Below are 16,348 nucleotides of genomic sequence, written 5' to 3'. Positions count from 1 at the left end.
ACACACATACACCAAGTACCCACACTGCCCTTCTAAAATTGGCCATATGCACTTTGAATTTGAGAACGTTCCTATTGGACCTGCCAAATAATAGATGGAGTAAAACGGTCAACAGCTAGTAAATGATTATGGGGGCCAACTTCCATCTATAGAGAACATGCGCACATCCACTTTCAATCGTATTGGAATCTTTGCTGTTACCATTGCCCACACAGGACATATCAATAAGGTCTACTCAGTTATTGCTGAATCATCCCATAAAAAATAGACACAAGTTGCAAGTGATAGGCTCTAAAGTTACTTTTAAAAGGGATTATCTTCTGCTGGATCATTAGGGCCCATTATTGTGTCAGAGTCGGGGCCCAAGGGGGGATCCCCTAGTATTCTATTGGGCCAGTCCGACCCTAAATGACTGTATGGTTTGAGAAGCTAACCATGTTAGGTCTGCACATTTAATTGCTTAAAAAGTCACAATGATTATTGTACAGTTGCGATGGTCTTATCTATCAGCAACCTTAAAAAGTATGTTAGCCTTTAGGTAATGCTAACAAAAATATACCCACTGTTCAGATGTACAACATATAAATGGTTTATTAGACTATACTAGATGATAGAACGTTGTTATTGCTGTTTGTGGACACATAGCCATTGATTAAAGATCTCAATTATGAGAAGACATGAAATCATGGGGTTAAAAGCTACTATGACCTATTTACAGCATGGTCATTTATTACAAATGGCTATAACTGTAATGCATCTTTTGCCTGCCTCTCCTCACAGCCGGTCTAGTCTTAGAACGTGCGCTCTGGCCGCCAAAGGGCCAACGTGCTCAAAATTCAAAACTCCACTAACTAATCACGGTTTGCTCCTGGAGTATATAAGGCACCTCCACAATTCACCTAGTGCCTGAGCAACTTTGGTGCAACCTAGTTGTGTCCTTCAAAGGTTCCCATTTGCATCCTGATTCCAGTTCGCACCTGCTATCCGCTGCCAACCTGCATCCAGCTATCCGCTGCCAGCCTGCATCCAGCTATCCGCTGCCAGCCTGCATCCAGCTATCCGCTGCCAGCCTGCATCCAGCTATCCGCTGCCAGCCTGCATCCAGCTATCCGCTGCCAGCCTGCATCCAGCTATCCGCTGCCAGCCTGCATCCAGCTATCCGTAGCCAGCCTGCATCCAGCTATCCGCTGCCAGCCTGCATCCAGCTATCCCTTATCAGCCCTGCATCCAGCTATCCCTTATCAGCCTGCATCCAGCTATCCCTTATCAGCCCTGCATGCAGCTATCCCTTATCAGCCTGCATCCAGCTATCCCTTATCAGCCTGCATCCAGCTATCCCTTATCAGCCTGCATCCAGCTATCCCTTATCAGGCAGGATCCAGCTATCCTAGATCAGCCTGCATCCAGCTATCCTAGATCAGCCTCCATCCATCTATCCACTGCCAGCCTGCATCCAGCTATACCTTATCAGCCTGCATCCAGCTATCCGCTGCCAGCCTGTATCCAGTTGCCTGCTGCCAGTTTGTGTACTGTTACCCGCCATCAGCCTGCAACCCGCAGTGTACTGCCAGTGTGTATCCAGCCACCTGAAATGAGCCTGAAGCTTCCTACCTATTACAAACTGTGTCTTCTGATCCACATCATCTGCCAAGGTACCATCTGCCAGTGCCTGTACCCTTGGTGTTTTACACTGTTGTATCGTGGTCCGCACGGCCAGCCGCTACTCACACCGGGACCACCTCAAGAGGTAGCAACCTGGTACTCTCCCCGTAGCGAAGTCCTGATCCCCACACGTGGCTTAAAGGGTGAAGATCTTGGAGGCTACTTAGATAAACGCCCTTAGAAGTGGTCCTAAATAAAAATGGTGGAGTAGTACAGTGGGTACACCACCCTCTGGTCATAGTAAGCTCTATTATACAGCTCCAGTGGTGCCATTGTCTGACTCCTACCCCCAAGTACGGAAAATGTCATCAGCACTGTAGTTTAGCACTGTTGCTATGGCAGTGACACTCCATCTTATAGGTCCTATTATACCTTATACGCCCACCACTCTGGGCTTGTAAAAGATGGGGTGAAGAATATGATGAGCCAATGATTGCTCTCCTATGTTTCATCTTGGCATCAGCAGGATTTATTTAATTCCTGCTGACTTGTCAGCAAACACTATTGTACTTAGACAGGTAAAAAATAAATAAATCTGAAGTCTGAAAAATTTGTTTCAATTTACAAATTCTAATTTTTAATACTCCACATTCACGATAACAAGAATAACATGAGTATATTCTTGCACAACAGGCATCAAACAGGTAGAAGTGATGGTAGAGCCAATGATGTTATTATTTATTTTTTAGGAAATACCAGAGCATATTATTTATAATGAAATGTTCAGACCGTATCTGCATTTGTTGTGCACTATGGAAGCATAGTGCACGATATGGAACCATAGTTACTGAGTCTATCACACTTACCAACTGCAACATCATTGAGACACTTTCCCAAGTGGCTTCTCGAATATTGTCACCTCCATCGACCAGTCCTTGGTAACCCTATAATGACAGCCACAGTCAATGAGAATTCCTTGCACTCATGCTATCATAATTAATAGAGCAAAACTAAATTAACTTTCCTTCGAAGCTGCAGCTATAGAGATACATACCTCATGTACAAAGAAGACTTTGGCACCAGTGTAAATTCCCACTCTCACTACCGCTCGTACAGCTGCATTCATGCCTGGTGGTGAATACAATTTGGAGTCATTATTTCATACGTCCTGAAAATGAACTACGGTACATTATTGTTAAAATTGCACACAAGAGAATACTTAAACAAAGGAAAAATCTGCCTATAATTGAATTACCAGTCCAAACAACAAATTACAAATTTCTCTGCCTCAGAAAATAAAAATATGATTTTGACAGAAAATTAGAAGAAAAAAAAAAGTCTTCGAGGTACCACACTGCCACATTAACGCTTCAATATTTCCAATTGTAAAATCAGTATGTTACAGCGGTGTCCTCCCAGCAATGTTGCCACAAGTATTACTGACACTATGTTACCATTCAAAGAAACACTAGCATTTACACAATCTACTACCAAATACACCTTAGGTGCCCTGCTCTTTTGTTTTTTGAGTGCATCCAAAATGGTTAAAGGAGATAAGGAAAAAATAAAAAAACAGGAGTAATTTTTTTTAAATTATGGAACTTGTAATAACTCTGGTAGACCAAAAAACCGGTCACAGATAAAAAGTACTTAAAGAGGACCTCTCACCAATTCCGTAAAGCCCAATTCTCTACCTCATGTCATAGGCTGGTACACGTAATTACGCGTCAGTGTAATTTGTATCCTAATCAGTTTTTTTTACTTTCCGAGTTATGAGCCGTTTTCTTATTATGCTAATTACTCTATACTAGCTAAAGGGGCGGTATTGCTGAGGTTTTAATGGGGGTGGTGTCTGTGTTGGCTGTATGATGGTGTCCTATAAGTGTCATTCAGCTTCTTTCGCGAGATCACGCTGTGCAGGGAAGGGGAGAAGCTGTATGATGCTGATAGTACAGCGTCATACAGCCAACACAGACACCACCCCAGTGAAACCTCAGTGTTACCACCCCGTTGACTAGTATAGCCTAATTAGCATTATAAGAAAATATCTCACAAATTGGAAAGTAAAAAACGGATTGGAATACAAATTACACTGACATCATAAGCGTGACTGCGCCTAGGACATGAGGTAGGAAATTGAGCTTTACTGAACAGGTGACAGGTCCTCTGTAAATGGGTTGTTCGAACGCAAATCCACAGGATACACCATCAATGTGTAATTGGAGTTGCTCTGTCAGATAGGACTACCCATTAATCAGGTGGAATTAACGAGGCAAAAAATACTGAAGACAGTACATAGATGAGCTACAATACGGAGCTACAATACTGAAGACAGTACATAGATGAGCTACAATACTGAAGATAGTACATAGATGAGCTACAATACGGAGCTACAATACTGAAGACAGCTACAATACGGAGCTACAATACTGAAGACAGTACATAGAGGAGCTACAATACGGAGCTACAATACTGAAGACAGTACATAGATGAGCTACAATACAGAGCTACCATACTGAAGACAGTACATAGAGGAGCTACAAAACGGAGCTACAATACTGAAGACAGTACATAAATGAGCTACAATACGGCGCTACAATACTGATGACAGTACATAGATGAGCTACAATACAGAGCTACAATACTGAAGACAGTACATAGATGAGCTACAATACTGAAGACAGTACATAGATGAGCTACAATACGGAGCTACAATACTGAAGACAGTACATAGATGAGCTACAATACTGAAGACAGTACATAGATGAGCTACAATACGGAGCTACAATACTGAAGACAGTACATAGATGAGCTACAATACTGAAGACAGTACATAGATGAGCTACAATAGAGAGCTACAATACTGAAGACAGTACATAGATGAGCTACAATACGGAGCTACAATACTGAAGACAGTACATAGATGAGCTACAATACTGAAGACAGTACATAAATGAGCTACTATATGGAGCTACAATACTGATGACAGTACATAAATGACAACAGCATTAACCCACACGGATGACACAATAATGGCATATTAAAGGCCATAAATCTCTAAGCACATAAAACCCCTCTAAAACTTTTATCTTTGAGAGAAAAATAGCAAACTCTACTCTTCTCTACGCTTCAGCTCTGTAAAAATCTACAGGGATTTCAACTTTCTAATGAGAGACCCAACATAATGCTATTAATGGATAGCATTTGTAGCTTTCAAAAAGAGAAAAAAGAATAGAGTGTATGTAAGTTGACAAAGCAATAAAATACTCTTCAAACCATGTCTACAAGCATCAGTCTAGAGTTAGTCATTTGGTTTTGATTGAAGCCATCTTTAATATACACTAACATTTCAAACAACTTATGCTAACCTTTTAGAATACCTGTTATATAATAACTTTGTCATTTACTTACTGTTAAAATGTAGTTGTTTTATCCAAGCAAATTCTGTGTGTAGTTACTGCCACTAGGCGTCTCCCTTCCTGTAATCTGCTGTCCACCCCCTGTTGTCAAGCAAACTCCATCTCTAGTTACAGAGCAGAGAAGAACTGCAGGAAGTGTGTGTGTGTGGGAGGGGGGGGGGTGTCTCTACACTGTCTGTCTATAGAAGTACATGGTGAGGCGATGGGGGAGCCAGAACAGAGAGACCCACAGACACGCTGCCCATACAAGTCTTCAGAGAGGGGAGGGAGGAGTAGAACCAGTGTGAGAAAGACACACACACAGACGTGCTGCAGTTCCCTAGTAAGTGTTTTATCTCACCCCAGTGCTGGATTCTCAGCTATACTGCTCATTATTGCTGTATAATATCCTTCATGCTGCTGCACTTCAGTACTTTTATGATAGAGATAGGAGGATTTCTCTTCTATGTGTGCAGTCTTTATCAGACATTTTTAGAATGTGACTTTTTAGAATGAGCTATCATATGAGAGTGTACATGCGGAACAGCACGATGTCTGGCCAGTATATGACTTGTATTCTGCATTTTTTTTTCCAGTTTTACCCTCTGAAGGCTCTCTGTCAAATATTAGTTGTCTCTGAGCTAGTGGGTGGAACGTAACTGCTGTCATTCTATACACTGCACACAGAAGAGGAGAATCCTGCTCTCCTATCTCTATCTATTACATAAATAGAAGTTGCAGCAGCATGGAGTAGATTATGCAGCTTTAATGAGAAGTGTAAAAGAGAACCCAGTGTAGCAGAGAACCCCACATAACCCAGTGTAGCAGAGAACCCCATATAACCCAGTTATATGGGGTGACATAATTCTTATCAGAAACTGTAGAACTGCTGTGTGTGTGTGTGTGCGTGTGTGCGTGTGTGCGTGTGTGCGTGTGTGTGTGTGTGTGTGTGTGTCTCTCCACTCCCCTCCCTCTCTCTCTGCTCCTTTCTCCATAGCATGTGTAATGACAGGGATAGGGAAACAGACAAGTGAGCCCTAATCTACCCGCCACTCAGTCCCTGCCTACTTGCAACAACCCGCCCTAGGCGACGGGGTACAACTGGGCGACGGTCCCTACACTCAATAAGTGCACGACAGACAACAGACAAGGAAACACAGAACAAAGGGAAACGGGGCAGTTGCCCACGGCAACACCGATAGCAACAAGAGTAGTGAACAAGCCGAGTCAAACCAGGAGTGAACGAGGTACCAAACGCAGAGCAGAAGAGTAGTCAGTAAGCCAGGGTCAATACGAAGCAGGGACAAGTAGTTCAAGAAGCTGCAGCAGGGCCAGGAAACCAACAGAGAAGAATCACAAGCAAGGAGGAACAGGAAAGGCAGGTATAAATAGACAGAGGGCGGGAGCTAGCTCCGTCTGGCCAGGCTGTGATAGGCTCTCCCACTCCTAAGCCTGCCATCCTGAGTGGTGGAAGATGGAGTCAGTCTCACAGACATAGAAGCAGGTGCAGACTGATTACCTATTGGCATGGATACAGAAGCTGTGCCTGGCAGATCCTTAACCATACCCCCCCTTTTATGAGGGGCCACCGGACCCTTTCTAGATGGACCTGGTTTATTGGGGAAACTAAGGTGGAACCTCCTGACCAATGCCCCAGCGTGAACATCCCGGGCGGGTACCCAAGTCCTCTCCTCAGGCCCGTATCCTCTGCAATGGACCAGGTACTGGAGGGAGCCTTGGACCATCTTGCTGTCCACAATCTTGGCCACCTCGAATTCTACCCCCTATGGGGTGAGAACGGGGACAGGAGGTTTCCTCGAGGGAGCCAAGGACGGGGAGCAGCGTTTAAGGAGGGAGGCATGAAACACGTCGTGTACTCGAAAAGATGGGGGCAACTCCAGTCGGAAGGAGACAGGATTAAGGACTTCAATGACCTTGTACGGCCCAATAAACCGGGGAGCAAAACTTCTTGGACGGGACTTTAAGGCGCAAGTTCTTTGACGATAGTCACACCAGATCCCCGACCATAAACAAGGGGTTAGCAGAACGTCTTCTATCTGCCGGAGTCTTTTGTATGCCCTGGGACGCCTCTAGGTTCTTCTGAACCTGGGCCCAGACTGTGCACAGTTCCCGATGAACGACCTCTACCTCGGGATTGTTGGAACTACCAGGTGAAACGGAGGAGAACCATGGATTAAACCCAAAATTACAGAAAAAGGGGGTGACCCCTGACGAGTTACTGACCCGGTTATTAAGGGAAAATTCGGCGAGGGGAATGAATGAGACCCAATCATATTGACAGTCAGAGATAAAACACCTTAAATATTGTTCTAGAGACTGATTAGTCCTCTCGGTTGGCCATTAGTTTCAGGATGGAAGGCAGAGGAGAAGGACAGATCAATCTCCAACTTTTTACAGAAGGCTCTCCAAAACAAAGAAACAATTTGTACCCCTCTGTCAGAAACAATATTGACAGGGACCCCATGGAGACGCAGGATGTGTTTGACAAACAAGGTAGCTAACGTCTTAGCATTGGGTAGTTTTTTGAGGGGCACAAAGTGGCACATCTTACTGAAGCGGTCTACTACAACCCACACCACCGACTTGCCTTGAGATGGAGGCAAATCGGTGATAAAATCCATGGAGATATGGGTCCAAGGTCTCTGGGGAATGGGCAAAGAATGTAGTAAGCCCACTGGTCGGGACCTGGGAGTCTTGGACCTAGCACAAACCTCACAAGCGGTGACGTAGGCCTTAACGTCTTTAGGCAACCCAGGCCACCAATAGTTTCTGGCAATGAGGTGCTTGGTACCCAGGATGCCTGGATGACCAGATAGGGAAAATCATGACTCCGCACTAAGTACACTTAGCCGGAATTGCAGGGGAACAAACAGCTTGTTCTCAGGAAGGTTCCCGGGAGCTGAACCTTGATCAGCAGCAATTTCAGAGACTAAATCAGACTCAATAGAGGAAATGATTATACCTGGAGGCAAAATACAAGCAGGATCTTCCTCCGAAGGAGGGCTGGCCATGAAGCTACGTGACAGTGCATCAGCCTTAACATTTTTAGACCCAGCCCTATAGGTAACCAAAAAATTGAATCTGGTAAAAAATAACGCCCATCGAGCTTGTCTCGGGTTTAGCCTCCGGGCCGATTCTAGGAAAACCAGATTCTTGTGGTCGGTAAGGACCGTTACCTGGTGCCTAGCCCCCTCCAGGAAGTGGCGCCACTCTTCAAATGCCCATTTAATGGCTAAGAGTTTGCGGTTGCCAATATCATAGTTACTCTCAGTGGGCGAAAACTTCCTGGAGAAGTAGGCACAGGGACGGAGATGGGTGAGGGACCTGGTACCCTGGGACAAGACAGCCCCCACTCCCACCTCGGACGCGTCAACCTCCACGATAAATGGCTCCATTTGGTTGGGCTGAACCAACACCGGGGCCGAGATAAAGCACTTCTTAAGGGCCTCAAAAGCCTGGACAGCCTCAGGAGGCCAGCGGAGGAGATCAGCACCCTTGCGAGTGAGGTCCGTAAGAGGCTTAGCAATGACCGAGAAGTTAGCAATAAATCTCCTGTAATAATTAGCGAACCCCAAGAAACACTGTAACGCCTTCAGGGAGGCAGGTTGGACCCATTCCGCCACAGCCTGGACCTTGGCAGGGTCCATGCGGAATTCATGAGGAGTGAGGATTTGACCCAAAAATGGTATCTCCTGCACCCCAAACACACATTTTTCGGTTTTCGCAAACAGTTTGTTTTCCCGAAGGACCTGGAGCACCTTCCTGACATGCTCAATGTGGGAGGACCAGTCCTTGGAAAACACAAGTATGTCATCAAGGTACACTACAAGAAATACCCCCAGGTAATCTCTTAAAATCTCATTTATGAAATTCTGGAAGACCGCGGGAGCATTACACAACCCAAAGGGCATGACGAGGTAATCGAAATGACCTTCGGGCGTGTTAAACGCAGTCTTCCACTCATTTCCCTCTTTGATGCGGATAAGGTTATACGCCCCCCGTAGATCAAACTTAGAGAACCATTGGGCCCCCTGAACCTGATTAAAGAGATCAGGAATCAAAGGAAGGGGATACTGGTTCCTTACAGTGACCTTATTCAAGTTACGGTAGTCAATGCATGGCCTAAGACCACCATCCTTCTTCCCTACGAAGAAGAAGCCAGCACCTACCGGAGAAGTAGAGGGGCGAATGTAACCCTTGGGCAGGCATTCCTGGATATACTCTCTCATGGCTTCACGTTCGGGACAAGAGAGATTAAATATCCTACCCTTAGGGAGCTTAGCTCCTGGTACCAAATCGATAGCGCAATCGTATTCTCTATGAGGAGGTAACACTTCGGAGGCCTCCTTAGAGAAAACATCAGCGAAGTCCTGAACAAACTCAGGTAGCGTGTTCACCTCCTCAGGGGGAGAAATAGAATTAAGAGAAAAACATGACGTCAAGCATTCATTACCTCATTTGGTAAGATCCCCAGTATTCCAGTCAAACGTAGGATTATGCAACTGCAACCAGGGAAGGCCTAAAACCAAATCGGACGATAATCCCTGCATCAACAGTACAGAGCACTGCTCCTAATGCATGGAGCCAACAAGGAGTTCAAAAACAGGGGTATGCTGTGTAAAATAACCATTAGCAAGAGGAGTGGAGTCGATACCCACTACCGGGACAGGTTTAGGCAAATCAATCAAAGGCATAGCTAGAGACATAGCAAATTCCACAGACATGATATTAGCAGACGACCCTGAATCCACAAAGGCACTGCCGGTAGCAGACCTACCATCAAAAGAGACCTGAAAGGGAAGCAAGATTTTATTAAGTTTCATATTTACGGGAAATACCTGTGCGCCCAAGTAACCTCCCCGATGATCACTTAGGCGCGGAAGTTTCCCGGCTGCTTATTCTTACGCCTAGGACAGGTGTTCACTTGATGCTTGTCGTCCCCACAATAGAAGCAGAGACCATTCTTCCTGCGGAACTCTCTACGTTGTTGGGGGGACACGGAGGCCCCGAGTTGCATAGGTACCTCCGAGTCTTCTGTGGAAGAACGAAGCAACGGAACCTCGGGAGGCATCATGGGGGAGTCAGAGAAGAAAACACATAAACGTTCACGTTGTCGTTCCCTGAGACGTCGGTCAAGTCGTACCGCTAAAGCCATAACCTGGTCTAGGGAGTCAGAAGAGGGATAGCTAACTAGCAGGTCTTTCAGGGCGTTCGACAGACCCAACCTAAACTGGCACCTTAAGGCAGGGTCATTCCACCGAGAAGCTACGCACCACTTCCTAAAGTCAGAGCAATACTCCTCAACAGGTCTCTTACCCTGACGTAAGGTCACCAGCTGACTCTCGGCAAAGGCAGTCCTGTCAGTCTCGTCATAAATGAGTCCGAGAGCAGAAAAGAAAAGATCAACGGAGGAAAGTTAAGGGGCGTCAGGAGCCAAGGAGAAGGCCCATTCTTGGGGCCCTTCCTGGAGCCGGGACATAATTATACCCACCCGCTGGCTCTCAGAACCTGAGGAGTGGGGCTTTAAACGAAAATAGAGCCTAAAACTCTCCCGAAAGGAGAGAAAAGTCTTCCGGTCCCCTGAGAACCGGTCAGGCAACTTGAGGTGGGGTTCAAGAGGTGAGGTGAGGGGTACTACCATGGTAGCATCAGGCTGGTTGACCCTCTGAGCCAGGGCCTGGACCTGTAGGGAGAGACCCTGCATTTGCTGAACCAGGGTCTCAAGGGGGTCCATAGTGGTGTGAGGGACCAGGGTAGAGTAGGTATATGGGCTTGTGATTATGTAATGACCGGGATAGGGAAACAGACAAGTGAGCCCTAATCTACCCGCTACTCAGTCCCTGCCTACTTGCAACGACCCGCCCTAGGCGACGGGGTACAACTGGTCGACGGTCCCTACACTCAATAAGTGCACGACAGACAACCAGACAAGGAAACACAGAACAAAGGGAAACGGGGCAGTTGCCCACGGCAACACCGAGAGCAACAAGAGTAGTAAACGAGCCGAGTCAAACCAGGAGAGTACGAGGTGCCAAACGTAGAGCAGGAGAGTAGTTAACAAGCCGAGTTAAACCAGGAGTGAACGAGGTACCAAACGCAGAGCAGAAGAGTAGTCAGTAAGCCAGTGTCAATACGAAGCAGGGACAAGAAGTTCAAGAAGCTGCAGCAGGGCCAGGAAACCAACAGAGAAGAATCACAAGCAAGGAGGAACAGGAAAGGCAGGTATAAATAGACAGAGGGCGGGAGCTAGCTCCGTCTGGCCAGGCTGTGATAGGCTCTCCCACTCCTAAGCCTGCCATCCTGAGTGGTGGAAGATGGAGTCAGTCTCACAGACATAGAAGCAGGTGCAGACTGATTACCTATGGGCGTGGATACAGAAGCTGTGCCTGTCAGATCCTTAACAGCATGTCTGTCTGTCACGGTCTGTGGGGAGGCAGCTGGCCAAACAGAGCACCCAAGCAATATAAAGTCCCACACTAGGGTACCTGAATAGTCCAGACAGTGGCCGAGGCTTTAGCACGGATGGAGGTGGATGCAGCAGGTTGCGCCAGACGTGGCAGAAGACAGCAGGTGCAGTAGGACACGACTCCAACACTAACAGGCTCAGGAACATGGACGCAGCGCGAGATACAGGATACAGGTAGCAGGGCACGGGAAACAACGGGAACAGGATAACACTAGGGAACCATTTGCAAGACTTACATGGGAATACTAACAACGCTCAGGCAATGAGCAAAGGGGCAGGGCCCTTCTTATAGTACAGAGGAATGATGTGCTAATTGATGATGATTCCCGTGTGCGCACGGGCATGTGCGTGCGCGCGGACCCTACGGGACACAGCGGAAGTGAAGTCCTGGAAGGAGATGCGAGCCAGCGCTCACAGATCCATGGCTGCGGCTGCCGGGGGGGGGGGGGGGGGTGAGTAAACACGACGGTCCGTGGCCATGAACGCTACACTGTCTCTCACTTTGCTCCTGTTCACCCTCTCCATAGACTTCTATGGTCAGGCAGTGAAGAGACACATCACCGCTTCTTGCAGTCTGTCTCCTCTGCTCTGTAACTAGAGACAAATTTTAAATGACAACAGGGGGTGGACAGCAGATTACAGGATAGCAGACGCTTAGTGGCAGTAACTTCACACAGAATTTGCATGCATAAAACAACTACATTTTAAGTAAGTCAATTGCAAAGTTAATATATAATAGGTACACTATTAGGATAGAATAAGTTGCTTGAAAAGTTTGTCATTTAAATTCTAATAAGTACAAACTAATTTTATTACATTATCTAATGCCCTATGAAAAACATTTTAGTAAGGAAAAAAAATATTCTTAAGCAAAATAACAATCCAAAGCACGAAGATCAAGATGTTGGTCCGAAGATCAAGATCTTGCACCCAATTTCTAAGACTGAAGTCATGAGGTGTTTATAAGAAGCATGGAAAAATATCCCTGCAGATTTCTTTGAAAAACTGAAAGCAAGTCTTCTAAATAGCATGGAGGCTATAATAAAGACAAAGGGAGCAATTAATTAATACTGCCATACATTTATTAAGAGGAGAATGCCTCTTAATAATAGTTTTGCAATTTTCAGCAATCTGTGCACCACAATTGTGGCTCAATGACCACGACCATGCGCCACCAATTCACCCAAAATTGGCCATAAAATAAAAAAAAACATATTCATCTTACCTCTTCTCTTTTTTTTCTTAAACCATGCACCCGATCCACAAAAGTGGCAAAGGTGGTGCAAAATGGCCAAAAGTCGCAATATGCACCTTTTGCAAAAAGTTGATACATTAGCCCCAAAGTGTGGCAATGCACAATACAAAAAATATATTATGTTCGGTAGTTGAGGCTTCTCTGTAATTTTTTGATAAACATGCTTTCTGCTTTTTATTTCATGATGGAAAATGACCAACAAATGGCTGTTTTGACTGGAAATTTAATAAATGAAATGGTTCCTTGATTTTTACAAAGATTTAGACTAATTGCTGCCACCACAATGTAAACTGACATAACCATTCTCACCAGTTTTAAGAAGATGGATATCAGATGGAACGTCAAAGCCACAAACACTAAAATATACAGCTGTAACTATTACAACATCTGTTGCCAGCACAACTTACACATAAGAGATCAAAGCGGTTGCCTGCTTCCCATGACTTGTGGGCAGAGCAAGATTTATAAATAATCTGAGGTAAATTGCATTGAGACAACAGAATGGAAGACATATCCAGAACTTGGTGGTCCCTGATATTCAAGGGGTTGAACCACAAATTTTAATAAGATTTGTGGTGAAAGTCCAATTTGTGCAGGTCCCAAGAGGGTGTGGTTATCCTAAATTAAAATCAATGTCATGACGGTCATGTTTAAAAAATATTTTTTTAGGGGAACCAAAAAATCTATGTGCCAATATATAAAATATATAACCAACATACTGTATGTGTACAACATCTGTGGGCAGTCTGTGCATTAGGGATCTGTCATGTAGCTCACCAAATATACAATATATACAATTACAAATATACAATTTACATTTCATTATGCCTACTAAACAATGCAAGAGTTTGGCCGAGGCAATGAGTGCCGATCAATGAGACCGCTCGTTGATCGGCGCTGGTTTGCTCCTTTCTAAAGGAGCTATGTATGGGGACGAGCGGTCGTTACTACGATTACTCGTCTCCATACGTTTGTATCATGTCGGCAGCGCGTCCCCCTGTTTACACAGGGAGATGTGCTGCAGACAGCGATAATATTTGACACATTTAAAATGATACGATCAGCAGATGAACGAGCGTTTGCTTGTTCATCAGCCGATTCCTGCCCTGTTTACACAGGGCATTTATTGGGAACGAGCGTTGCCAGATAATTGGCCAGTGTAAAAAGGCCTTAAGGCTAAGTTCACACATTGTATGCCTGTTGCAGAATTTTGGTTGCAAAAATGATCTAACAAAGTACAATACATGTAAGTGAATGGAGTTTTCAGGAACTCTATACCCAATGTGTCAAAATCTGCAGTGGATTCTAGGCATACTGCAGATTTTCAAATCCACAGCATGCCCTATTTGTTGCTGATTTTTGCTGGGGATCTGCAGACAACTCCATGACAAAATCTGCATGTAAGGCCTCATGCACACGAACTTAACCATGTGCACGGCCAAGATTTTCAGGTAGGACGGCCGCGGAGTGTCACCCGCAGGCCGCCCGCAAATCGCGGGCCGTGCACATGGCCGCGTGCATTCATTTCTATGAGCCTGGACCGCAAAACACGGTCGTAGTAAGACATGTACGTTCTTTGTGCGGTCCAGGCTCCTGGGCCATGCACGGACCGTGGAAACCACGGCCGTGCGCATGGGCCCAGTGAAATGAATTGCGGCCGCAAAAATCCATTAGTGTGCATAGGGCCTAAGGCTTCATGCACATGAAAGTTTTTTTGCATCCACAATTCACCCGCAAATCTGCGGGTGAATTGCGGAACCATTCATTACTATGGGACCATGCACTGTTTTTACGGTTCCTTCCAGGACCGCAACTATGAACCCGCAGAAATTCAGAAAATGTCTTATTATGGCCCGAAAATTCTCAATGGGCCTGTGGAAACTGCAGATACACCTCCGTGTGACATCTGTAATTTTGCGGATTTGCGTAAGTGTTGCTAAGAGACGATAGGAAGTTTTTATATGATCTACATTTTGTGGATGACACACGGATGAACTAGAAATGACTTTTCATCCGCAAAATACGGACCATGGTCCGGGAATTTTCAGACCAGAAAAACACTACGGTCGTGTGCATGAGGCCTAAGGCCTCATGCAAACAACCATAGCAATTGTGTATGCCCGTGATTTTTGGGTCGGACGGCCGCGGAGTGTCACCCGCGGGCCATGCACATGGCCGTGTGCATTAATGTCTATGAGCCTGGAAACCACGGTCGTGTGCGTGGGCCCATTGAAATGAATGGGGCCACAATTCACCCGCAGATTTGCGGGTGAATTGCGGCCGCAAAAATACATTCCACATGCAAATTCCGTGGTTGATTTTGGTGCGGATTTTCGGGGTATTCTCCAGCGGATATTTTGTGTAGTGTGTTAACTTAGCCTAAGGATACAAGTACACAAAGCTCCGTTCATGGGTTTGTCATTCATGATAACCCAGATCGTTGAATGCTCTATGTATGCTTACAATTATTGCATCTTTATTAATCAATGTATAAAGTGAATACAAACACAGAGATAGAGATTACAGTTATTATCCGAGCAAGGAAAAAACAAATAACAGCTGACTCAATACATCAGAACAAGACACAACAAGACATATAACAAGAAGCCAATGTCCAGACATATCTCTGATAATTCACAGCATGTTATTACAGCCGCATAGTTGCGTTATCACATTATTTACGGTGTTCTTGTATGGACCTCATTCAGAATCCACATAACAATAACAGAGACAACATATGATACCCTTTTCTTACAACTAGGAGTCTTATTTTATATAGAATCCTTATTATTTAATGTCATGCCAAATTAATTGAAAGAATAATCCAGGGGCTTCTGAAATATCTGTAGCCGATTCCTGAAAATGGAAGTATAACTAAAAAGCGACAAGAACTGGTTGCCACTTTTGTCTCCCAATATTTCAATGTAAGGTAACATAACATTATTAACCTTGGCAAAAGACTTTCCAGGGGTTGTAGAAGTTAGTAATTGAACTGCCATTCCTGTGAAATTCCCATCCAACTAAATGATAGAACTGATAATCTGCCATCAGTCTGCCATAACCTTTTTGTCATACGGATTATTATATACTCTTTAAACTTCTTATCGATCGTCCCAACCTAAATATCTATACTTCTCTAACCAGCTTATAATATCACATATGTGCAGAAGATCAGTGATCTTTGTACAGTGAAGGAAATAAGTATTTGATCCCTTGCTGATTTTGTAAGTTTGCCCACTGTCAAAGACATGAACAGTCTAGAATTTTTAGGCTAGGTTAATTTTACCAGTGAGAGATAGATTATATAAAAAAAAAAAAAAGAAAATCACATTGTCAAAATTATATATATTTATTTGCATTGTGCACAGAGAAATAAGTATTTGATCCCCTACCAGCCATTAAGAGTTCAGCCGCCTCCAGACCAGTTACACGCTCCAAATCAACTTGGTGCCTGCATTAAAGACAGCTGTCTTACATGGTCACCTGTATAAAAGACTCCTGTCCACAGACTCAATTAATCAGTCTGACTCTAACCTCTACAACATGGGCAAGACCAAAGAGCTTTCTAAGGATGTCAGGGACAAGATCATAGACCTGCACAAGGCT

At 44.9% G+C, this 16,348-nt stretch overlaps 1 protein-coding gene across 2 annotated transcripts in view; it reads right to left on the bottom strand.

The window, feature by feature from the left end:
- The window catches only part of PFKM (phosphofructokinase, muscle), a 122,932-nt gene that overhangs the window by 41,313 nt on the left and 65,271 nt on the right, over nucleotides 1–16,348 (bottom strand). For both annotated transcript variants that reach the window (XM_075851917.1, XM_075851916.1), the window contains exons 4-5: nucleotides 2,657–2,730; nucleotides 2,469–2,546 (exon numbers count right to left, since the gene is read on the bottom strand). In XM_075851917.1, the coding sequence (XP_075708032.1) occupies nucleotides 2,469–2,546; nucleotides 2,657–2,730 (152 nt within the window). The remainder of the gene's footprint in view (nucleotides 1–2,468; nucleotides 2,547–2,656; nucleotides 2,731–16,348) is intronic.

Source organism: Rhinoderma darwinii, chromosome 2, assembly GCF_050947455.1.
Source record: "Rhinoderma darwinii isolate aRhiDar2 chromosome 2, aRhiDar2.hap1, whole genome shotgun sequence".
Classification (NCBI taxonomy): Eukaryota; Metazoa; Chordata; class Amphibia; order Anura; family Rhinodermatidae; genus Rhinoderma; species Rhinoderma darwinii.
This window is presented reverse-complemented; position numbering and strand designations above follow the sequence as displayed.